The following is a 24,488-nucleotide window of genomic DNA, read 5'->3' as shown; positions in this document are numbered from 1 at the left end:
ACCTGCTACTTAAAGTTACATTTGACGAAACGCTGGATCCCTTCTATGACCACCACAGAACTGACAGGGACAACTAGTGGAAAACAGGGACATGGCAGCATAGTACAGTGTGTTTCACTAGAATATCATTTCATGTTGTCATTTTTCCCCAAAATATTCTGACCATTTTAAACATTTTTTTCTAATATCTAATATTTTGAAAGTAAATGTTACAGTGATAACTGTTTTTATTTGAAGTGTTTAAATAGTGAAAATATCTCATATTCCAAACAGCTCTTTCTTCTATGATAGGCCGGGCAACGTATCTGCTACATAAAATGCGCTCGAGCAATTACTTCGTCGCCCTAGAAGAGGTGATTCAGCGGCGACTTGACTTCTGATTTTATCACTCTCACACTAGCTATGACAAATACTTTGTCTACTATTCGACATACCATCCCCAACAATAACGCTGATGAGAGCACTTTGCACACCCCGCATACAATTTTGAAGGACCTCCGATTTGTTTGGTGCAAGCAGCGGCTGATGTTCTGAACTGAAGCCGAGGCAGCCATTGTGGGGCCTTGGGACGCTTACGTTCACAGTGCTGTTTTTTTCTTGCAAACATGGCGGCCCCTGCCCTAACCAGCCGGGCTGGGTCCGTAAATAGCTTGGGAAACAGCCCCACTGCGACTCCCAGCTCCACGACCAATAACAACAAGATCATCCCAAGCTACCTCGAGCTCGATTTCAGGTCCGGGGCCAGAATCGAGGATTTGAACCGATTGATTCAGGAATTTAGTAAACACGATCAGCGAGAATATCACGACCAGCGAGCGCTCGAGATCCACACCGCCAAAGATTTCATTTTCTCCATGCTCGGTAAGAGATTGTCGGTGGGGGGGGATCACGTCTGTTTAGCTGTAATTTGAACCTACAACGAGGCTCAACATTGTTTTATTATGCAAACTATTTATGACAATGCTCAATAACAACTACTGCCCTAGACGATCTGCACTTTCAAAAGTTACCTTTCCACCCAGACAGGTGATGCAGAAAAATGTAAGCTTCAACTGCTGGCTACCCTTCCGTTGTATAACCCAACAATATAAGTGCTTCCCTTAAAGCTCCCTGGGTTTAAACAAACACCTTCTCTTTTCAGAAAGAGAAAAGCTCAATTAATAGGGACAGAATAGTAAAGTTCTTTTTTTATCTCCTCGAATATTATAGGCTGCAGCTCAGCGTCAGAATGTCATAGAGAGGAATCAATATATCCCCATATGCGTAGTGGGCATTTTAGAGCTTGTTTCTACCATAAGGCATCACCGAGTTAAGCATTGATAAAAATGCTTGATATCATTTGGATACGTTTTCATGTATTTATTTCAAAATATAATGCAAACAATAGATATTATTTTTGCCCTTTTCTTTAACAAAGGGTATGTGGAACCCCCACTCAATTCAAGCCCTGGGTTTAACCAAACACCAAGCCCTTCCCAGACACGGATACATTTAATCAGTGCATGAGATAGTGTTGGAGTATTTGGCTATACTGACATCTATGGATGGCATAACTGTGTCTATCAAGCAGGTATGATTACCACTTATTTTTTGAAATAGGAATGATTATGCCCATAGAAAATGTTGGTGCACATATAGGAGGTCCCTTACCAGGCAGAAGTGAATTTTACTTTAACCCCTGCATAGGAGAGTTACAATGTTGCTATCACTATGCAGCCAACTGCCTACACTATAGTATGAAACCACGTTTCTTATTAATAATATACCAGCTGTTGTCACACATGGCAAGATCCCATAATTGTTATAATTACAATATAAATAACACTTTTATATAACATATTTAACATATATTTTAATATTCCTGTAGAACTGTAAAAAAAATAGTAAGATCATTTGAGCTTTAGAAACAAGTGCTTTCATAAGTGCATGGCGGGCCTCGTTTCGCTGGAGCAGTGTAAAATAAGCTTTATGTCAATGACCCAGCCTCAACGAATTTAGTTTGTTTACATATCGAGTTTGATTGTCCAACATCAGTTTCAGCATTTATTTATTTAGTCTCCGCCTAGAGTGGCCTCTTTCCTCTGCTGTGGTGCTGCATACAGTCAGAGATGTTTTCTCTCGGTAGCTGTCCATGGTCCTGAAATCAAATTATCTGAGAGAGACCGACAGGGAGAGAGAAAGATTAGAATGTTGTCTATTTAAATAAATAAAAATACAAAGTGAACAGGTGATAGATAATTGAGTAATCTTACAAATTTAATGCGAGTGGATGATTAACGCTTACCTTTTATTCAAAGACAGGTTGACTAGCCTGGCCTTCCTGGCAGCAAAAGCATGCACTGCTTGTTGGAGATTAAAAGTAAGCTAAAGAGATGTTGTAAGACAACTCATGTTCAATTGATATGGTGGCGAGTCCATTGAGTCTCTTGATTTATAGCAGAGCGCAGGCGTTTCGGATGAGTTTGAGACATAGTCTCCGCTCTCTCCCCGTTCGCCATCCTCCTATTGTAGTGGGACACTGAACTTTCATTGACCCTCATCTCTTAGGAAATTCCCCTCCTTATCCTGATGTGGCCCAGCCTGCACTAATAAATCCCGTAAAGAACTATTCACCGGGATCTTTTATGTTTTTTGTCTGGGAGCCACTGTCATCTGGGATGGGGAGCGGTGAATCTAAGTCTGGGTCCAAGATAGTAGGGTCTTCACTGGCATTGTTTGGAGGTGTGGCAAGGACTGGTGCGACCACCTGTTCTTGTTTGAGTTTATTTGTATTTTTACAGGGACAGTGCACATTAATCAACGTTTCAGTAAAAGTTTTAGCCAGCCGGCTAATTTTCAACCGCAGTCCCTGGGCAGGTTATTAAAAACAATTACAATATAGACAATAGCAACATAGAACAAGCAAGACATAGCAACATAGGACAAGCAAGATGTAGCATACAGACAGAGCAACATAAAACAAAAAGCAGCAAGACAAGATTCATAAAAGCAACAAAGTATTTCCACACCTCACAAGCTACAGACAACAGACAACATGGAGAGCGGCAACACACAGCTAGGGACCATGTTCACAAATCTGATTGACCTTTAGCCATGTCTTCAAGCATTTTGTGAAAGTGTGATATGTGGTGCAGTTATGTGTGTCTGATGGCAGTGTATTCCAGACATGGGAAGCTCTCACAGAGAATGCAGATTTACTAAAGGTGCTTTTCCTTAGAGGAACTATACAGTCACCTCTCATGGCAGACCTTGTGGATCTGCTGCCATATGTCTGGGTTTTCTGTTTAACAAAAATATTGAGTGGAGGGGGAGCCAGGCCATTGAGGATCTTGAATACAAGACATGAATACGGTGTATTGAATACGGTGTATTGCACAAGATTTTCCCAACTCAAGAGCTCATGCTTTCTAAGGATGTGACAATGATGATGGCTATTGGGCTTCCTATCAAGCACTTTGAGAGCCTGTTTGTAGACAGACTGAATAGGTTTTAATGTTGTACAGCAAGCTTGGGCCCAACTAGTCAAGCAGTATGTTAAGTGGGGGAGTATCATAGATTTGAAGTACAGTTTTGCTACCTCTGTAGTCAAACAATTTCGTATAAATCGGAAATTAGCTAGGTTGAATTTGGTTATTTGAATGACCTTTTTCACATGCTTTTTAAAAGAGAGGTTGGAATCAAGTATGATGCCAAGGTACTTAAAATCGGATACCACCTGGAGCTTCTCCCCTGTCCAGCCAGACGGCTGTCATCATCGGTGGAAGTGCGTTGATCGGACACCGGCTGATGGAAATTGCTGCACGCTGATATATTTCAGCAGTGAATTTCTTTGTTTTCGAGAGCGCTTCTTTTCTCTCTTTTTTATTTTTTTATTTTTTTATATTCGCTTCCTGATAGTGTTCGTCTGAGACATGGTAGCAAATTGTTTCCAATCTCTATAGCTTACTTTTATCTAGAATTATATCGTTAACAGGCTAGGTTAGGCTACTGCCTTAATCACTAATTGTCTTCGTCACACACAATATAAAACAATACCATCATTTAATTTCATTGGAAGATACATTTTTATGTATGTTTCACAATTGGATAATCCCATATAAACACACACATCACCATAGCTACCAAGGATAATGGGAATTAACTTTGGGAGAAGTGGGAATGGGATGGGGATGGGAACTGCAGCAACGCTATGAACTGGAGCAACGCTAGGACTGGGACTGGGGCACCGCCGGCGGTGTAGTAGCCGATCAGGGGCACCGGAGGGCAGCAGCCAATTGTCAAAATTCCGCCCCAAGTTCACCGCGGCTGCCTAATCTTGCCTAATGGGAGGGCTGCACCTGGTTAGCCTAATTTCAGCGGTGAATGGTAATTTAATGGCTACCCGGACTATTTGCATTGTGTGCCCCTTCCCCTCAACCCCTCTTTATGCTACTGCTACTCTCTGTTTATCATGTATGCATAGTCACTTTAACCATACCTACATGTACATACTACCTCAATCAGCCCGACTAACCGGTGCCTGTATATAGCCTTGCTACTGTTATAGCCTTGCTAATATATATAGCCTCGCTACTGTTATTTTTCACTATTTTTTTACTGTTGTTTTTATTTCTTTACTTAGCTATTGTTTTGTATTTTTTAACTTAAAAATTGCACTGTTGGTTAGAGCCTGTAAGTAAGCATTTCACTGTTGTATTTGGCGCACGTGACAAATAAACTTTGATTTGAATGGATGCAATAATGAAAGCAAGTGTGCTGCTGTTTTACAAATGTATCAGTGTAGATCAAATCAAGAGGCTGATCCTTTATCTATTTATCTGACCCATCATTGTCCAGTCCTAGATACATTGATCAATATAATTAAGAATGGATTTAGTCTTAAATCATTCATAGGGCTGCACTGCCTGCAAACTGTATGCTCGAGGGCATATGGCGTGATAGACATCTTTTTCTGTTTGGGAGGTTTTATAACCATATAGCAACCAGATTAAGATGTATTTTTCATAACATCATGAAAAATACGTATTATTTTGGTTGAAATCTGATTGAACTACTGACCAGTTATCCAAATGCTATTCAATTAACACCAATCTATATAAACATGTACATAGTGTTATAAAAGTACTTAGTAAAAATACTTTAAAGTACTAAGTCGTTTTTTGCGGTATCTTGACTTTACTACATTCCTAAAAGAAAATAATGTACTTTTTACTCCATACATTTTCCATGACACCCACAAGTACTCTTTACATGTTGAATGCTTAGCAGCACAGGAAAATGGTCAAATTCACACACTTATCAAGAGAACACGTGGTCATCTCTACTGCCTCTTATCTGGCAGACTCACTAAACACATACATCGTTTGTAAATGATGTCTTAGTGTTGGAGTGTACCCCTGGAAAACTGTACATTTTAAAAACAAGAAAATGGTGCCATCTGATTTGCTTAATATAAGAAATTTAAAATGATTTATATTTTTACATTTGATTCTTAATAAATATATTTAGCACAAAATACTTTTAGACTTTTACTCAAGTAGTATTTTACTGGGTGACTAACTTTTTCTTGAGTCACTTTATAATAAGGTATCTATACTTTTACTCAAGTATGACAGTTGGGTTTGTGGGCCACGCACCCATTGGATATAAGACACTAGAACCATTACAATTCTACAAATGGTGGTAATGTTATTTTTCCAGCAGGGTTTCCATGATTCAGTTTAGCACAGTTGGCAAACAACAGCTGGGAGAGAGCACCAAAGCAGGTTAGGGTCTCATGTACTCCGTCAACACACTGGGACTATTCCGTTAACACGCTGGGACTATTCCGTTTGAGACTCAGGACTCAGACTCGGGGCTTCATGCGGGCCGAGCTCTTCCGAGTCCAGCATAATCATATTACTCTAGGCTGAGGCTAATGGTACTCGGGTCGAGTCCACTTCAGCTTATCTGGCACGATTAATGTATTCAGGAGTTGGGTCATTTTAGATTTTTATCCTGCAGGTGATGGAACACCAATAAATAAATACAAATATATTTTTTATTTCACCTCCATCGAATTGGCTAGGTCATTAGCAAGCAATATTTTGTGACAGTCTCTGTGGCCCAATCAGAGATGGTCCCTAATTTATAGGATCTCTGATGCTTTAAATGCTTTTGATTTTACTACAGGCTATGGCAATGCTTTTTGTAGTTGCAGTCCACCGAATTGAAAAGTGCACATTCACTTCCAAAGCATTTGTTCTAGGCTACCAGCATGTAAGATAAACATGCACAATAATACAGGATATCCTTACAAAAATGCACTGTTGTTAAAATGCAGTTCAATTACATGATGTTTTTTAAATGAAGAATATCTGGTGGCTTGCTGTGTGGCTTCTAATGGTAATCATTTGTTTATTTTGCTGTGCATTTTCTTCTGTTCCACTGAATGCAATTTCGATTTTTTGAAACTAAATTTGTTTTCAGAATTCAACAAAATACACGTAGGCCTATATATTTGTATTTCAATATCCTAATACAATCCACCAATATTTATAAACCCCTATTTGTAATCTATTTATTTCCATCAATAACTAGTAAAAAAAAAAAAAAAATGTTATTTTCAGGGTCAAATTCAGGTGCAATCTATGTTTTCCTTTAAAGCTTTTGAGCAATTCAAATTACTGCACACATTGTTATTTTAATTTCAGTAGCTAAATGAAGAGGTAGGCATATCTGGTCCAACTCAAATTTGGATTGGAATCTGTGCCTTCCTCGCAGCAATGCATGTCTGTGCGCCTCGCAGCCTGCTTGCTCAAGTGTCAACACAGCTGGAAGACAATGACTGTTTCTCGAAATGTACACAAAAAAACGTTTTACTTTTGTAAGTAGAGCGGCGGTTTGTTGGGGAGAATAATGTCAAGGAAAGTGTTTCTAGCAAGCTAGCGTTAGCTGGATATTTTTTAGCTAGCTCTCTAGCTAATCCTCCATGGACGTGGTAAGTTTGACTTTGTTTTAACCTGTTGTAGCTAGCTAACTAACGTCTTGACATTTTGATATCTGTTTAATGACAGTAAATGTGTGTGTGTTCTGTCTGTGTGAGAGATGGACAGAGAGCGATGATGATCACAATAACTTTAGAACACATTGTCAACGTCGTCATGCTTCCTTGGTGTGTGAGAGATGGTTGAATACAAATATAGCAAACATTGATTGTGTGTGAGAACTTTTTAGCTAACCTAATACTTGAAATATGGATGTGAAGTTTTTGTTGATTCATCAGGGATCCTTGTATTTGACAATATGATGCATTTTGCCTATCCTGACCCCCCCCCCCCCCCTCTAGATTTAAAAAAAAAATGTTCAGTAATCTTCAAGTTTGGATGGAGGAGGGGAACAAAGGGAAGGAGTACAGCAGTTATCCAGCTTGCTGACTAAGAAATGTAAATAGACAGCAAAACAGGCTCTCTCTCTCCCGTCTGTCTGCCTGACTACCAGATTGCTGAGGGGAAACATGGTCAATGTACTTGCTAGGCTAAGTCTAACTTAGTGAAGACCTTAGGTCTTCTGTAGTAGCTAGGTTAATGAACTTAATGGTTACTCATGATTTGTCGCAATCTTTATGGTTCCTGAAACATGTCAATAACCTAATGCATGACCTCTACAGCAGTCCTTGGCCACCCACTTAGTTACCAATGACCTATTCTGCCACGTCCCAGGAAAAGAAGAGATCAGAACCACCCCTTAAGTCCATAGTCATTGACAGTAAGTTCTGTGTGCAAGATGTTTTATTTTTTTCCCTTCTTTGATATTCTGATCTTTAATGTGTATTGATTCCTACTAACCACATTGGTAAGAGCTTGGTTTGTACTAGCTATGCTGATGATCATTAAAGTTTTCTCTTTGCATCAGGTCTCGGCTGATCTTAGTGTAAGTAGATCCACTTGAAATAGCATTGCTTCCTAATCATTTAAGTTTAAGTAAAGCAAATCAATTTGATTTAAAATCCCATTTTAATTCTCCTTTTTTTTCAGTGGCGAAACCCTTGTGTCCTGATTCCACACAGACCTCCCTTGGTGAGTCATGTAAAGTTTCTCCCCTTTCTCCCCTCCCTTTCTCAGTTGCCGAGAAGAGGAAGAGATTTGCCAATTACACCCATTTCTAACGATATTTGTTGCAGGAATGATATGACAGACAACTTTTAAAAAAGAGAATGTTTTATTGTGTCTTTACTGTCTTTACACATACTTACATTTTTGCATTGACCTTTTTTTTTTTTTTTAAGACTGCCAAGCTGTCCTCAATTGGGGGATCTTCTGTCTGGGATAATGTCCTCAGGATTATGAAGCAGTGTGTTTTATAAAAAGTTGTTTGAATATTACAACATGTATTCAATTAAGCATAACTTCACCATTTAGAGATGAGTTTTAAAAAACAACTACTGTCTACTTTTGGTATCGTCTTTCTTAGTGTTTCGGATTGATGAACAATGAATTAATGTCCCACTTCAATATGAAGGGACAGAGAAGCAAACATGCCTTTGCTTTCACTTGTTTGTGCTCCATTGTACTTGGTAAGTAATTGTGAGCATTTGAGACATTTGACAAGGATACATTTTTAGTAGATTCTGACTGTTAAATATGTTTTACTGTGTTCCTCTTCTGTTGTGTTCTGCATGTCCACGTTATGCCAATCTTGATTTATTTTCTTCTCTTTTTATGCTTACAGCAAGTGTCATGAAAAGCCTGAAAACTCAGGAAGTTGATGTGTTACGGGCCATCGGGCCAGTCCTAAAATGTGTCCTGGACTGCCATGGTGGAGAACGGCGCAAAGTATGTATATGAGCATATTGCTCTTTTTTGAAGACGTCTCTAAGCTATAACTGCAACAAACCTCTTCAACTATACTGAACAAAAATATAAACGCAAAGTGCAACAATTTCAAAATTTTACTGAGTTACAGTTCACATAAGGAAATCAGTCAATTTAAATAAATTCATTAGGCCCAAATCTCTGGATTTCACATGACTGGTCAGGTGCTCAGCCATGGGTGAATGAGTTTTTCCTCACAAGGGCTTTATTACAGACATAAATACTCAGAAGATCCCGCAGGTAAAGAAGTTGAATGTGGAGGTCCTGGGCTAGCGTGATTACACGTGATCTGCGTTTTTTATTTCCCTGTTGGATGTACTGCCAAATTCTGTAAAACAAACATTCAGGGAGGGCGGTAGATTCCTAGAACAGTTAACTTTAGAATTAGAACCTAGTAGAAGACTTTAAGCTAGAAATTAAAATGGTTTAGGACTGAATGTAGCCTTTAAAAGAGACACAGAAAGGATACTTTTTGTATAGATAGCGACACCACCACCTTTGCCAATTCAATCAGCCATGAAATCTTTAAAACCATTAATGGTAACCTCAGATTCCACAATTTTCTCAGATAACCATGTTTCTGATAAAATAAGAATATCTGGATCTGCCTCGGAATTCCAGATCTTGATATAGTCCATTTTTGGCAAAAGGCTGCAAACATTTAGGTGCATGAATTTCAAGCCTTTTCAGGATTTGAAATCACCTGGAGTGTCAAAAGCCGGATCATTACCTGCCAACCTATTATTCAAAGCCAAAGGCTGCATAGCAATGAAAAATTAAATTGTCAAAATTGACTCCAATCCGCCCTACTTGTTGCTTATCTATGACTGATTGCTGGGGGCTTTGAGATGTAATAATAGTAGGGGTTACCTGAGACAGCAGCGGCTTCCCTGAATGCTGATTGGCTGACAGCCGTGGTATATCAGACCATATACCACAGGTATGACCAGTTAATAATAGCAATAAGGCACCTCGGGGGTTTGTGGTATATGGCCAATATATCACGGCTAAGGGCTGTGTCCAGGCACTCTGCAATGCGTCGTGCGTAAGAATATCCCTTAGCCGTAGTATATTGGCCATATACCACACCCCCCCCCCCCCCCCCCCCGTGCCTTATCGCTTATTATAGTACCATGGAAATACTATTAGCCAGCTGAGTCCACAAAGTTTCTTCAGGAAATGGCAGCAGTTTTACGGGCGCCCAACCAATTGTGCTATTATGTGTTGTTTTTTTTCACGTTATTTGTAACTTATTTTGTATTTAATGTTTCTGCAACCGTATCTTACGGCAAAAAATAACTTCTGTATATTAGGACAGCGATCACTCACCTCGGAATAGACAAAGATTTTTTCTACAACAAAGATGATGGACAAGACATTCTCCAAACACCCCACAGGACCGACCTCTCCGTTATTTGCAAGAGGAAGCGGCGCAGGTACAGAGGACAAAGAGCCGGATGCCTGGTTAGGACCCGGAGAAGACGACTTGGAAAGCTGCCGTTACCGTCAATACTACTCTCCAACGTGCAATCATTGGACAATAAATTAGACAAGGTATGATCCCGAATATCCTACCAACGGGACATCAAAAACTGTAATATCCTATGTTTCATGGAATCGTGGCTGAATGACGACATTGATATTCTGCTAGCGGGACATACGCTGCACCGGCAGGATGGAACAGCACACTCCGGTAAGACGGGGGGGGGGGGGGTCTGTGCATATTTGTAAACAACAGCTGGTGCACGAAATCTAAGGAAGTCTCTAGATTTTGCTCGCCTGAAGTAGAGTATATTGTGATAAATTGCAGGCCACACTACTTGCCTAGAGAGTTTTCAGCTATACTTTTCGTGGCTGTTTATTTACCACCACAGACAGATGCTGGCACTAAGACCGCACTCAGTCAGCTGTATAAGGAAATAAGCAAACAGGAAACCACTCACCCAGAGGCGGCGCTCCTAGAGGCTGGAGACTTTAATGCAGGAAACTTAAATCAGTTCTACCAAATTTCCATCAACATGTTAAATGTGCAACCAGAGGGGAAAAATATTTTAGATCACCTGTACTCCACACATAGAGCTCTCCCTCGCCACCCATTTGGTAAATCCGACCACAACTCTATCCTCCTGATTCCTGCTTACAAGCAAAATATAAAGCAGGAAGCACCAGTGACTCGGTCTATAAAAAGTGATCAGATGAAGTAGATGCTAAACTACAGGACTGTTTTGCTATCACAGACTAGAACATGTTCCGGGATTCTTCTGATGGCATTGAGGAGTACACCACATCAGTCACTGGCTTTCATCAATAAGTGCATCGAGGACATCGTCCCCACAGCGACTGTATGTAGCCTCGCTTCTTTAATAGCCTCACTACTGTATATAGCCTGTCTTTTTACTGTTTTATTTCTTTACGTACCTATTGTTCACCTAACCTTTTTTGCACTATTGGTTAGAGCCTGTAAGTAAGCATTTCACTGTAAGGTCTACACCTGTTGTATTCGGCGCACATGACAAATAAACTTTGATTTGATACATTTGTAATCCACTGATTCTCTTCACTCTCTAGGTCTGACATGTCTCATTAGTCTTCAAGAGGACCACTACGATCCAGATCGCCTTCTCTGCTCTAAGGTCCTTGATGACAATCTACCCCATCACACCAATCTTATTAAACATAAAAAAACTCCCAATGTGCGTTTACATTTCTTTATTTATTGACTGGGTGGTTCAAGCCCTGAATGCTGATTTGGCTGACAGCCTTTGTATAGCGTATACAAAATATGTATTTTTACTACTGTAATTACGTTGGTTAGTTTCTAATAGCAATAAGGCACCTCTGGGGTTTGTGGTATATGGCCAATATACCATGGTTAAGGGCTATATCCTGCTTCAATGTAGAACAAGCCCTGTGTGTCAGATCAGTGGGCGCGTTCAAGCGGATCACTTTTGTTAAGTCGTTGGTCACATTCTTTCAAAGTGTGTTGCATTATGGGGATTCAAATTGTACGACTAGCTCCTACATGTTGACTGCATGATCTTTACAAAAATCATGTGATCATGATTCTGCAGTTGCTCTTCAAAGTTAATCTTGCAGCCATCACCTACATTGTGGGGGGCTCTATTGTCAACCAATCATTAGGGTGTTTTTGTTTGACTCACACGGACGTGACCAAAAACATGACTGAAACAGGAAGTAACTTTTCCAGGAATGATAAATATCAGTGGCTATACAATTTAATGAGATTTTTGAGTCTCAATAATTACGCACATTAACAGTACCAGTCAAAAGTTTGGACACACCTACTCATTCAAGGGTTTTTCTGTATTTTACTATTTTCTACATTGTAGAAAACATGTGAAGAAATCGGAACTATGAAATAACACATATGGAATCATGTAGAAACAAAAAGTGTTAAATCAAAATGTATTTTACATTTGAGATTTTTCAAAGTAGCCACCCTTTGCCTTGATGACAGCTTTGCTCACTCTTGGCATTCTCTCAATCTTCATGAGGAATGCTTTTCCAGCAGTCTTGAAGGAGTCATTATGCTGAGCACTTATTGGCTGCTTTTCCTTCACTTTACGGTCTGACTCATCCCAAACCATCTCAATTGGGTTGAGGTCGGGTGATTGTGGAGACCAGGTCATCTGGTGCAGCATTCCATCACTCTCCTTGGTCAAATAGCCCTTACACGGCCTGGAGGTGTGTTGGGTCAATGTACTGTTAAAAAACAAATGATGAAATGATGAAAAACAAATGAAATGAACGGACATAAATATCCTTAGAAAATATTCCTATTCATGAAATATCACAAATGAAATATATTGAGACACAGCTTAGCCTTTTGTTAATCACCCTGTCATCTCAGATTTTCAAAATATGCTTTACAGCCAAAGCTAGACAAGCATTTGTGTAAGTTTATCGATAGCCTAGCATAGCATTTTGTCCAGCTAGCAGCAGGTAACTTGGTCACGGAAATCAGAAAAGCAAACAAATTAAATCGTTTACCTTTGTTGAGCTTCGGATGTTTTCACTCACGAGACTCCCAGTTAGATAGCCAATGTTCCTTTTTTCCAAAAATATAATTTTTATAGGCGAAATAGCTCCGTTTAATCGCCTGGAAATTGCAGTCACGAAAACTGCGAAAAATATTCCAAATTAGCGCCATAATATCGACAGAAACATGGAAAATGTTGTTTATAATCAATCCTCAAGGTGTTTTTCAAATATCTATTCGATAATATATGCGTCGGGACAATTAGTTTTTCAGTAGGACCGATTGGAGTAATGGCTACCTCTGTATTTTACGTGAGAGTCACCCTGGGAGCCATCAGGTGACCACTTACGCAATGTTGCCGCCTACGGCTATTCTTCAACATGAATGTGTAAAACTACAATGCTGTAGACACCTTGGGGAATACGTAGAAAGCGTAAGCTGGTTGATAGCACATTCACAGCTCAATAGGGACTCATTGGAACGCAGCGCTTTCAAAATATGGGGCACTTCTGGATTGGATTCTTCTCAGGCTTTCGCCAGCAACATCAGTTCTGTTATACTCACAGACAATATCTTTACAGTTTTGGAAACGTTAGAGTGTTTTCTATCCTAAGCTGTCAATTATATGCATATTCTAGCAACTTGTCCTGACAAAAAAATCCTGTTTAAAACGGGAACGTTTTTTTTCCAAAAATGAAAATACTGCCCCTAGAGTCGCAACAATTAAGTGTGCCTTGAATTCCAAATAAATCACTGACAGTGTCACCAGCAAAGCACCATCACACCAAATCAAAGTTCTTCTTACATCAGCTGATATCCCAAAGTGCTGTACAGAAACCCAGCCTAAAACCCCAAACAGCAAGCAATGCAGATGTAGAAACACGGTGGCTAGGAAAAACTCCCTAGAAAGGCCGAAACCTAGGAAGAAACCTAGGGAGGAACCAGGCTATGAGGGGTGGCCAGTCCTCTTCTGGCTGTGCCGGGTGAAGATTATAACAGAACATGGCCAAGATGTTCAAATGTTCATAAATGACCAGCATGGTCAAATAATAATAATCACAGTGGTTGTCGAGGGTGGTTCAGCACCTCAGGAGTAAATGTCAGTTAGCTTTTCATAGCCGATCATTAAGAGTATCTCTCCCGCTCCAGCTGTCTCTAGAGAGTTGAAAACAGCAGGTCTGGGACAGGTAGCACGTCCGGTGAACAGGTCAGGGTTCCATAGCCGCAGGCAGAACTGTTGAAACTGGAGCTGCAGCACGGCCAGGTGGACTGGGGACAGCAAGGAGTCATCATGCCAGGTAGTCCTGAGGCGTGGTCCTAGGGCTCAGGTCCTCCGAGAGAGAGAAAGAGAGAATTAGAGCATACTTAAATTCACACAGGACACCGGTAAGACAGGAGAAATACTCCAGATATAACAGACTAACCCTAGCCCCCCGACACAAACTACTGCAGCATAAATACTGGAGGCTGAGACAGGAGGGGTCAGGAGACACTGTGGCCCCATCCGATGATACCCCCGGACAGGGCCAAACAGGCAGGATATAACCCCACCCACTTTGCCAAAGCACAACCCCCACCCCACTAGAGGGATATCTTCAACCACCAACTTACCATCCTGAGACAAGGCCGAGTATAGCCCACAAAGATCTCCGCCACAGCACAACCCAAGGGGGGGGGGTGCCAACCCAGACAGGGAGACCACGTCAGTGACTCAACCCACTCAAGTGACGCACCCCTCCCAGGGACGGCATGGAAGAGCACCAGTGACTCAGCCCCTGTAATAGGGTTAGAGGCAGAGAATCCTAGTGGAGAGAGGGGAACCGGCCAGGCAGAGACAGCAAGGGCGGTTCGTTGCTCCAGTGCCTTTCCGTTCACCTTCACACTCCTGGGCCAGACTACACTCAATCATATGACCCACTGAAGAGATGAGTCTTCAGTAAAGACTTAAAGGTTGAGACCGAGTCTGCGTCTCTCACATGGGTAGGCAGACCATTCCATAAAAATGGAGCTCTATAGGAGAAAGCCCTGCCTCCAGCTGTTTGCTTAGAAATTCTAGGGACAATTAGGAGGCCTGCGTCTTATGACCGTAGCGTACGTGTAGGTATGTACGGCAGGACCAAATCGGAAAGATAGGTAGGAGCAAGCCCATGTAATGCTTTGTAGGTTAGCAGTAAAACCTTGAAATCAGTCCTTGCCTTAACAGGAAGCCAGTGTAGAGAGGCTAGCACTGGAGTAATATGATTCAATTGTTTGGTTCTAGTCAGGATTCTAGCAGCCGTATTTAGCACTAACTGAAGTTTATTTAGTGCTTTATCCAGGTAGCCAGAAAGTAGAGCATTGCAATAGCTTAATCTAGAAGTGACAAAAGCATGGATACATTTTTCTGCATCATTTTTGGACAGAAAATGTCAAATTTTTGCAATGTTACGTAGATGGAAAAAAGCTGTCCTTGAAACAGTCTTGATATGTTTATCAAAAGAGAGATAAGGGTCCAGAGTAACACAGAGGTCCTTCACAGTTTTATTTGAGACGACTGTTCAACCATCAAGATCAATTGTCAGATTCAACAGATTCAACCACCTCCTGCTTCACAGTGGGAACCATGCATGTAGAGATCATCACCAGTGGCGCAACTCAGTGCTAGAGGCATCACTACAGACCCTGATTAGATTCCAGGCTGTATCACAACCGGCCGTAATTGGGAGTCCCATAGGGCGGCGCACAATTGGCCCCGCGTCGTTAGTGTTTGGTTGGGTAGGCTGTCATTGTAAATAGTTAAATAAAGAAATTTGTTCTTAACTGATTTGCCTAGTTAAATAAAAGTTAAATATGACTAAATATTTAAAATTAAATATTTATATAATATTAATATATATTTAAGTTAAATATTAATACAACTTTTTTATAAAAATCCATTCACCTACTTGGTGCCTCACAAAGACACGGTGGTTGGAACCAAAAGAGAGATCTCGTCCTTTTTTCTTTGCAGCAATTCGAACCATGAAGGCCTAATTCACGCTGTCTCCTCTGAACAGTTGATTTTGAGGTGTGTCTGTTATTTGAACTCTGTGAAGCATTTATTTGGACTGCAATCTGAGGTGCAGTTAACTCTTACTTATCCTCTGCAACAGAGGTAACTCTGGGTCTTCCTTTCCTGTGGCGGTCCTCATGAGAGCCAGTTTCATCATAGCGCTTGATGGTTTTTGCGACTGCACTTGAAGAAACTTGACATTTTCCGGATTGACTGACCTTCATGTTTTAAAGTAATTATGCACTGTCATTTCTCTTTGCTTATTTGAGCTGTTCTTACCATAATATGGACTTGGTCTTTTACCAAATAGGGCTATCTTCTGTATACCACCCCTACCTCGTCACAACAAAATGGATTGGCTCAAACGCATTAAGAAGGAAAGAAATTCCACAAATTAACTTTTAACAAGGCACACCTGTTAATTGAAATAAATTCCAGGTGACAACCCCATGAAGCTGTTTGAGAGAATTCCAAGAATGTGCAAAGCTGTCATCAAGGAAAAGGGTGGCTACTTTGAACAATCTCATATTACACACTTTTTTGGTTACTAAATTATTCCATATATGTTATTTCATAGTTTTGATGTCTTCACTATTAATGTAGAAAAGAATACAAATAAAGAAAAACCCTTGAATGAGTAGGTGTGTACAAACATTTGACTGGTATTTTTATCATTTAGAAATAAAGAAACATCTTTATAATCAATACCAACACTGCCATGTTGATCTGACCCTTGTTGTTGGAAAACGTTAGTGTTAAACTTTCGGCTGTCACAGTTGCAATTCCCATGACTTCACGCCTCGGCTTTTGTCTAGAATCGGTTGCTTTAGCCTTACCACCTAAACTTGCCCACTAACGAGTGGGGTCGCCAAAATGATTCTAAGTTTTATTATATATATTTAAACAAATTGAGTAAATACAAGTAAATGTATGTATTGGTTTCATGAAAATGCAATGAATTGAAAGTTATTTGTTGAAAATAGTGTCCCTGCTGAAAAAGTTTGAATACCACTTTACTAACTTGAATAACTTTGATTTGACTGGCATATTAGGCTAACTGTTGTGGTGGTGTACTGGTTCAGCAGCAGTGTTAGAAAAATGCATACCATGAAAAATCACTCAGATCATTTGAGCAGAAGATACAAAAGGAGTAGAAGACAGACGCACACAGTCTGACACACACACACAGTCATACGCAGAGTCACACACACAGCATATGTTTACTATCCTTGTGGGGATCTAAAATTGATTTCCATTCAAAATCCTATTTTCCCTAACCCTTAACTCGAACCCTAATTGTAATCTTAACCCTAACTGTAACCCTAACCCCTGAGCCTAAAATAGCCATTGTCCTCGCAGAGATCTGGGAAACGTCTACACAAGGGGAGAATTTTCTCGTTTTACTATCCTTGTGGGGACTTTTGGAGATTTCCGGTACCCACAAGGATAGTAATACAAGCCCACACTACACACACACTTGCGCTGTAGGCCTACACACTTAAGCTTCTTGCGCTCAGTGTCTCAAACAAACAGTGACAGTAGACCACAGCGCCGAGCCACTCGGGCCCGTCTCTTATGTCGGGGGTTATGGCTGCTGAGAGGGAACAGACACTTCCTGGAATCAGTGAAGAGGAAAAACAAACGAGGCAGAGCACTGCAGTCCACATAGATAAACTCAGCCAATGCTTATGGAGCATGCTAGGCCAGCTCAGTTCAGTGCAGTGCACACAGAACCCAAGAGCAAACTGCACAAGCTAATGCCAAGTTTTTTTTACATCTGAAATGTTATGGAATGGCAGGATGCCTTTGACAGGGGAGATTTCTTTGGCCTGTGTTAATATTATGTAATGTAAATGTATCGGGTTGGAACCGGTTCAGGGAACAGAAACTCTAATTTTTAGAGGAACGGAACCAAAATCGGGAACGAAAGTGGTCTCTAGTGTTCCGGTACAGAACCGTTATTTTCAAATCTTGAGAACCGTTTAATCTTTAGTTCCAAAAATATTCCTAATGTCTAGTACCTTTCCCTCAACATCATCAAGACATACAGTAGGAGATGATTATGGACTACAGGAAAAAGAGAGCCGATGACCCCCCCCCCATTCTCATCGACGTGGCTGAAGTGGAGCGGGTTGAGACCTTCAAGTTCCCTGGTGTCCACATCACCAACAAACTATCATGGTCCAAACACACCAAGACAGTCATTAAGACGGCATGACAACACCTTTTCCCCCTCAAGAAACTGAAAATATTTGGCATGGGTCCTCGGATCCTCAAAAAGTTCTATAGCTGCACCATCAAGAGCATGGTGGCACTGGTTGCGTCACCGTCTGGTATGGCAAATTCTTGGCCTCCGACCGCAAGGCACTACAGAGGGTAGTGCGTACGGCCCAGTACATCACCGGGGCCAAGCTTCCTGCTATCCAGGACCTCTACATCAGGGGAAGGCCCTAAAAATTGCCAAAGACTCAAGCCACCCTAAGCGTAGACTGTTCTCTCTGCTACAGCACGGCAAGCGGCACCGGAGCACCAAGTCTAGGGCCCAAAGGCTTAACAGCTTCTACCCTCAAGCCATAATACTACTAAACAGCTAATTGAATGGCTACCCAGGCTATTTGCATTGACCCCCCATTTTTTTACATTGCTGCTAATCGCTGTTTATTATCTATGCATAGTCACTTTACCTCTAGCTACATGTACATATTACCTGGATTACCTTGACTAACCTGTACCCCTGCACATTGACTCAGTACCGGTACCCCCTGTATATAGCCTTGTTATTGTTATTTTATTGTTCTTCTATTGTTTTAAACTTTAGTTTATTTAGTAAATATTTTCTTAACTCTTTATTTTTCTTAACTGCATTGTTGGTTAAGCATTTCATGTTGTATTCGGAGCATGTGACATAGATTTAATTTTATTCTGTAATTTGGTGAAGTTATTTTGTTAGCAATATTCTGAACACATTACAATTCACATCATGCCATGATTCAAGCCAAGCCCCCTCCATGTCCACCCCTCTCTCTCGCTCTCTCCCCACCCGTGAAATTTCAGCCGTGTTACGCGACTGCACTTAGCTGTTTACATTTTTGAATGGCAACTATCTTACCTGTTCCACAGCAAGCTGCTCAATCTGCACTAATTAGGGGAGTAAATTAATGAGCTAAATGTTAAAACAATGTTGATTTCACAGGTAAACAATGTATGAAAAGGAACTATGTGAACCGGTTCAGAACTTTATTTTCTGGTCGGAACACCGGAATGGATTTTTTTTTTTGAAAGTTCAGTTCAGAACCTAACGATTGGAAAATAATTTAGCTTCCAACCCCTGAAATGTATATGCATAGAAATACTAGTGTAAAGATCAATATAGCCTAGTGTCTGGATCTGTATGTTATCCCCCACTGGGTAGCATGGTGGTTTGACTGTGACAGGCACCCTGGTGGGGATGTGAATTGTGTCCGAACTTGCAGCCTGGGGGGATTAGGTGGAAATTGGCTTGCACTGCCCCCTAGTAGAGAGATGTGGTACAACACTAGTATCCAGAGGGATATATATATATTTTACATTTTAGTCATTTTGGAGACGCTCCTATCCAATTTCGGCAGTTATCAGATGCCATCTTCATCCGCCTTTCCAGCTGTTTGGGAGATGGGACTCCTGTATCTGCCTGGTCAGCAGCTTTGTAATTGGAGTTGTCCATCTCCTAGACTGGCTGGACGTCAGGGTTTGAAAGCCCAGTCTACTCTAAATTTTCCCATAACCCTGGGTGGGGGCCCTAACCGGGTGTTGTGCGGGTAAGGGGCGTCACTCCCTGAGGTAGCATGCAAGGCAGAGCAATGCAAAGCAGAGCAGAGCAAAGCATGGAAAATTTACTCGACATTTCCAAGTTCAGCTTTCTTAATGAACCATAAAATGTAATTATTTCTAGTTGTTTATCAAGGTTAGCTGGCTAACTCATCCTGCTTTGTAGTATACCCCTCTGGTCTACTGGTAATCGGTTAACTTGCATTTAAACAACACTGATACAGGATCAGACATTTTCCCACCCACATGAATGTTAAGGTTAGTATTGGGGGTCAGGTAATCTGATCCTAGATCTGTGGTTAGAGATTTCCTCTACCGCAAGTGTAGCCTTCAGTGTGTATTGCCACAATAACACACTCACAGAGCCAGGAATGACATAGGCTACCTTATTACAGAGCATTTGCACTGCCGAAACATAATCATAGGATATATATATGCTGTCTATTCATCCTATTCACCCATATTTATTTTTTAAATAGATTTTTATTGAACAGAAAGGACAGGTAAGGAAATGTAGGAGGTTGAGTCAAAAGGCAGTAGGCCAGATTCGAACCCATATGCCAGCTCCAACCGCTGGACCACACAGGCCACTAATAATCCCCCTTTATCCTTCTCCCATCAGGTATGGTGCAGAAACTGGACCAGAAGCTCCCTGTGGCCAACGAGTACCTACTGCTGTCAGGTGGCGTGCGAGAGGGTGTGGTCGACATGGACCTAGACGAGCTGAGCGTCTACGCCCGCGGCACCGACTATGACATGGACTTTACCCTCCTCGTGCCGGCGCTCAAGTTGCACGACCGCAACCAGCCGGTGACTTTGGACATGCGCCACTCAGCCCTGTGCCACTCGTGGCTGAGCCTGCGCCTCTTCGACGAGGGCACCATCAACAAGTGGAAGGACTGCTGCACCATGGTAGACCACATCAACGGCGCCACCAACTACTTTTTCTCACCCACGCTGGTGGCTGACTGGTTCTACGAGTCCATCAGTGTGGTCCTGGTGGAGATCCAGAAGAAGCCCCAGCGCGGCATGCCCCGCGTGGAGAAGGTGGAGCGGAACGGCACCATCATCTCCGTCATCCTGGGCGTGGGCAGCAGCCGCTTGCTCTATGACATCTTGCCTGTGGTCTCCTTCAAGGGATGGCCGGCGGTGGCCCAGAGCTGGCTGATGGAGAACCACTTCTGGGACGGCAAGATCACAGAGGAGGAGGTGATCAGCGGCTTCTACCTGGTGCCTACCTGCTCCCACAAGGGCCGTAAGGAGAATGAGTGGCGCCTGTCGTTCGCCCGCAGCGAAGTGCAGCTCAAGAAGTGCATCTCGGCCAGCCTGATGCAGGCCTACCAGGCGTGCAAGGCCATCATTATCAAGCTGCTGTCAAGGCCCAAGGCCATCAGCCCCTACCACCTGCGCAGCATGATGCTGTGGGCCTGCGATCGGCTCCCCGCCACCTACCTGTCCCAGGAAGACTTCTCAGCCCACTTCCTGCTAGGCCTCATCGACGACCTGCAGAACTGCCTGGTCAACAAGATGTGCCCCAACTACTTCATCCCGCAGTGCAACATGCTGGAACACCTTTCGGATGAGACGGCCATGCTCCACGCCCGCAAGCTCAGCTCGGTGCGCTCCGACCCGGCCGAGCACCTGCGCACCACTATCGAGCATGCCAAGGCGGCCAACCGGCTGACCCTGGATCTGCATTGGCGCGGCAGCGCCTTAAACCTGCCGTCGCCACAGTCGGACGCGGGCGGCGAGCACCAGCCAGATGACCGATTGGCTAAGAAGCTGCAGCAGTTGGTGATGGAGAACCCCGGCAAGTCCATCTCGGTGTTCATCAACCCCGACGATGTGACGCGGCCGCACTTCCGCATCGACGACAAGTTCTTCTGAGACTTCAAAATAGAAAAATACTACTTTCCCCCTCCCACGGCACCAATTCTTCTCCCCTTTTGACTAGATTGGTCGAGTCATCAAATTAGTCGGTTTCCCAAGTAACGGTCGCCACAGAGCGTTGTGAGGTGCTTTTGTCCAATAGTGTCTTCCCATTTTGTTTCTCTGTCCCTGACACCTGTCCCCACACCCCACCAACCCTAACCCTGTCACCTTTAGAAGGCCTTTACAGGACTACATGAAACAGGTGGAAGAAGAGGTACTGCGTCTTGCCTCGGATGGTTAAGGAATGTCTTAGTCCCTGTAGGGGAACTGATGGTACTAACGCCATAACTGTACATAGAGTTAAGTGGATATGTGTGTGTGGACTTTGATCTTATTTTGCACAGAATGTAGAGGCACACAGTTATCATGTTGGAAGTGCTATTAAGTGAAGTCTGAAATGTTGCTTATCTTTTAGGAAGGCAATTTCAATGGTCTTTTTTTTCTCCACTGGGCTAAATGCTCTGAATTTATACCTACTGGTTTAGAGTATGTTTAGAGCTGTTATTCCCATAAGCTGTACACAATGACAAGTTATTTCTAACTTAACGTTCTCTGTAGTCATGTCCATGCCCTATGTGTATAGTGAACAGTTCCAGACGTATCCCGAATATGCCAAAAAACTGCAGATATCTGACCGGCCATGTGATACACATCTTCATCCTCAAGTGCAATTAGTAAACAAACACACACCACACCATACATAAATGTGCTAACACTCATCATACACACTCCTGATCAGTGAAATTGTGTATTTAATACATATTTGTGATATTCTAGAACTCTGGGACATTGTCATTTTGTTTGTCTTTGTTATATGGAACTCAAACATTTTACTGCAAGTCTTATTTTCCATATTTGCTGCTGACCTTATGAAGATGTTTTATGATTAACTGGTTAAAACAAATTAAGTTAAAACACAATTATGAATTTTAATTGTACATGTGCGTAGCTACGTTCTACACACGAATCCTGTTGAGTCAAACCTGTCATGGACCAATCAGAATGGACCAACCGTGCAACCTCACCATTGGCAGGGATCTAACACACTGCTTTATCATTAATTCAGACCAATCACTGCAGTGGCCTGAAGAATGTGTTCTGTGCCTCTACTTTTCCAAAGGCATAATGGCCGCGTTTCCCGGGCTGACTACATTACAGATGCCTGCCAAATCTCACAATGCCTGAAGAGCTGTCATATCACATGTCATATCACATCATATGATATGCAATCTGATGCCTGACTGTACAAATCGATCGACCACGGGTTGATGCAATGTAGTTGGCCTGAAACGTGACCATACTGTATGAGAGGGAGAGCGAGTCCCGCATTCGGCCTACAATGACCACATCAAATCAAATTGTGTGAATAATCAGAGCTGTGTAAATGGTAACACTATAAACAAGCTAAAATGTAATAAAACATTTAACAACCCTAAAGAGAAACTGCTGGAAAATAATTGACAAACAATGTTGTATAACATTTAAGTCACTTGTCTGATGCACATTAATGATGTGCATCGCAAGCCTAAGATCACTATGCGCAATGCCAAGCGTCGGCTGGAGTGGTGTAAAGCTCACCGCCATTGGACTCTGGAGCAATGGAAACGAATTCTTTGGCGTGATGAATCACGTTTCACCATCTGGCAGTCTGGGTTTACCAGATGCCAGGAGAACGCTACCTGCCGAATGCATAGTGCCAATTGTTAAGTTTGTAATCGCACAACCTTACTAATGCTCTTCTCGCTGAATGGAAGCAAGTCCCTGCAGCTGTAACTGGATTCTTCCTGGGAAGGAGAGGAGGACCAAAATGCAGAGTGGTTATCTTTATACACCTTTAATGAAAGATGAACAATATACAAAACAAGAACCGTGAAAAACCAAAACAGCCCTATCTGGTACAACAAACACAAAGACAGGAAACAATCACCCACAAAACCCAACACAAAACAGGCTACCTAAATATGGTTCCCAATCAGAGACAATGACTAACACCTGGCTCTGATTGAGAACCATATCAGGCCAAACACAGAAACAGACCAACTAGTCACACAACATAGAATGCCCACCCAGCTCACGTCCTGACCAACACTAAAACAAGGAAAACACAAGACCTATGGTCAGAACGTGACAGCAGTGATGTTACAACATCTAGTGCAAAGCCTTCCCAGAAGAGTGGAGGTTTTTACAGCAGCAAAGGGGGGACCAACTCCATATTAATGCCCATGATTTTTGAATGAGATGTTAGACGAGCACGTGTCCGCATACTTTTGTCATATAGTGTCATTACATAGGTTTTGGCTTCTTTATGTGTGAATAAGGTGCATGTAGGCACATTTACAATTTGATCGTCTCTGAACCGCTCACATGAAATGAGCTTCGGTGCCCTGAGTAAACAGCGACTTGGGGATTTTGTCTAGGATCTCAAAAACGTGTCTGGGACAGTTTTTGAGATCCTAGACAAAATCCCCAAGTCGCTGTTTACTCGGGGCACCGAAGCTCATTTCATGTGAGCGGTTCAGAGACGATCAAATTGTAAATGTCACATGCCCCAAATACAACAGGTGTAGTAGACCTTACCGTGAAATGCTTACTAACAAGCCTTAACCATCAATGAGGTTTTAAGAAACTGAGCGTTAAGAAAATAATATGAGGCTACATACAGGGGTTACTGGTACCGAGTCAATGTGCAGGGGTACAGGTTAGTCAAGGTAATATGTACAGGTAGGTAGGGGTAAAGTGACTATGCATAGATAATAAACAGTGAGAAGCAGCAATGTAAAAAAAGGGGGGGTCAATGCAAATAGTCTGGGTAGCCATTTGATGAACTGTTCAGCGGTCTTATGGCTTAGAGATATAAGCTGTTAAG

General features: G+C 42.0%; 1 protein-coding gene across 10 annotated transcripts; it reads left to right on the top strand.

Moving 5' to 3' along the window:
* Positions 1 to 75: 75 nt before the first annotated feature.
* On the top strand, positions 76 to 23,054 carry LOC109906290 (protein MB21D2). 10 transcript variants are annotated; one of them, XM_020503921.2, is made up of 7 exons: positions 757 to 861; positions 7,701 to 7,746; positions 7,894 to 7,911; positions 8,016 to 8,057; positions 8,267 to 8,554; positions 8,710 to 8,813; positions 20,313 to 23,054. In XM_020503921.2, the coding sequence occupies exons 6-7, from the start codon at positions 8,777 to 8,779 to the stop codon at positions 21,575 to 21,577; spliced, it is 1,302 nt and encodes a 433-aa protein (XP_020359510.1). In that variant the 5' UTR covers positions 757 to 861; positions 7,701 to 7,746; positions 7,894 to 7,911; positions 8,016 to 8,057; positions 8,267 to 8,554; positions 8,710 to 8,776; the 3' UTR covers positions 21,578 to 23,054. The 10 variants fall into 10 exon arrangements, 8 of the variants coding, with proteins under 8 accessions (XP_020359505.1, XP_031646205.1, XP_020359507.1 ...); XM_020503918.2 differs by lacking the exon at positions 8,267 to 8,554 and having other exon boundaries at positions 748 to 861; positions 7,649 to 7,746; XM_031790343.1 differs by having other exon boundaries at positions 748 to 861; positions 7,649 to 7,911.
* Positions 23,055 to 24,488: the final 1,434 nt, after the last annotated feature.

The sequence above is a fragment of the Oncorhynchus kisutch genome, linkage group LG15, assembly GCF_002021735.2.
Source record: "Oncorhynchus kisutch isolate 150728-3 linkage group LG15, Okis_V2, whole genome shotgun sequence".
Taxonomy (NCBI): domain Eukaryota; kingdom Metazoa; phylum Chordata; class Actinopteri; order Salmoniformes; family Salmonidae; genus Oncorhynchus; species Oncorhynchus kisutch.
This window is presented reverse-complemented; position numbering and strand designations above follow the sequence as displayed.

Coding starts and splice junctions, on each gene's coding strand:
- LOC109906290 (XM_020503916.2), top strand. CDS start 606: ATGGCGGCCCCTGCCCTAACCAGCCGGGCTGGGTCCGTAAATAGCTTG. Junction 862..20,312: donor TTTCATTTTCTCCATGCTCG/GTAAGAGATTGT, acceptor TTCTCCCATCAG/GTATGGTGCAGAAACTGGAC.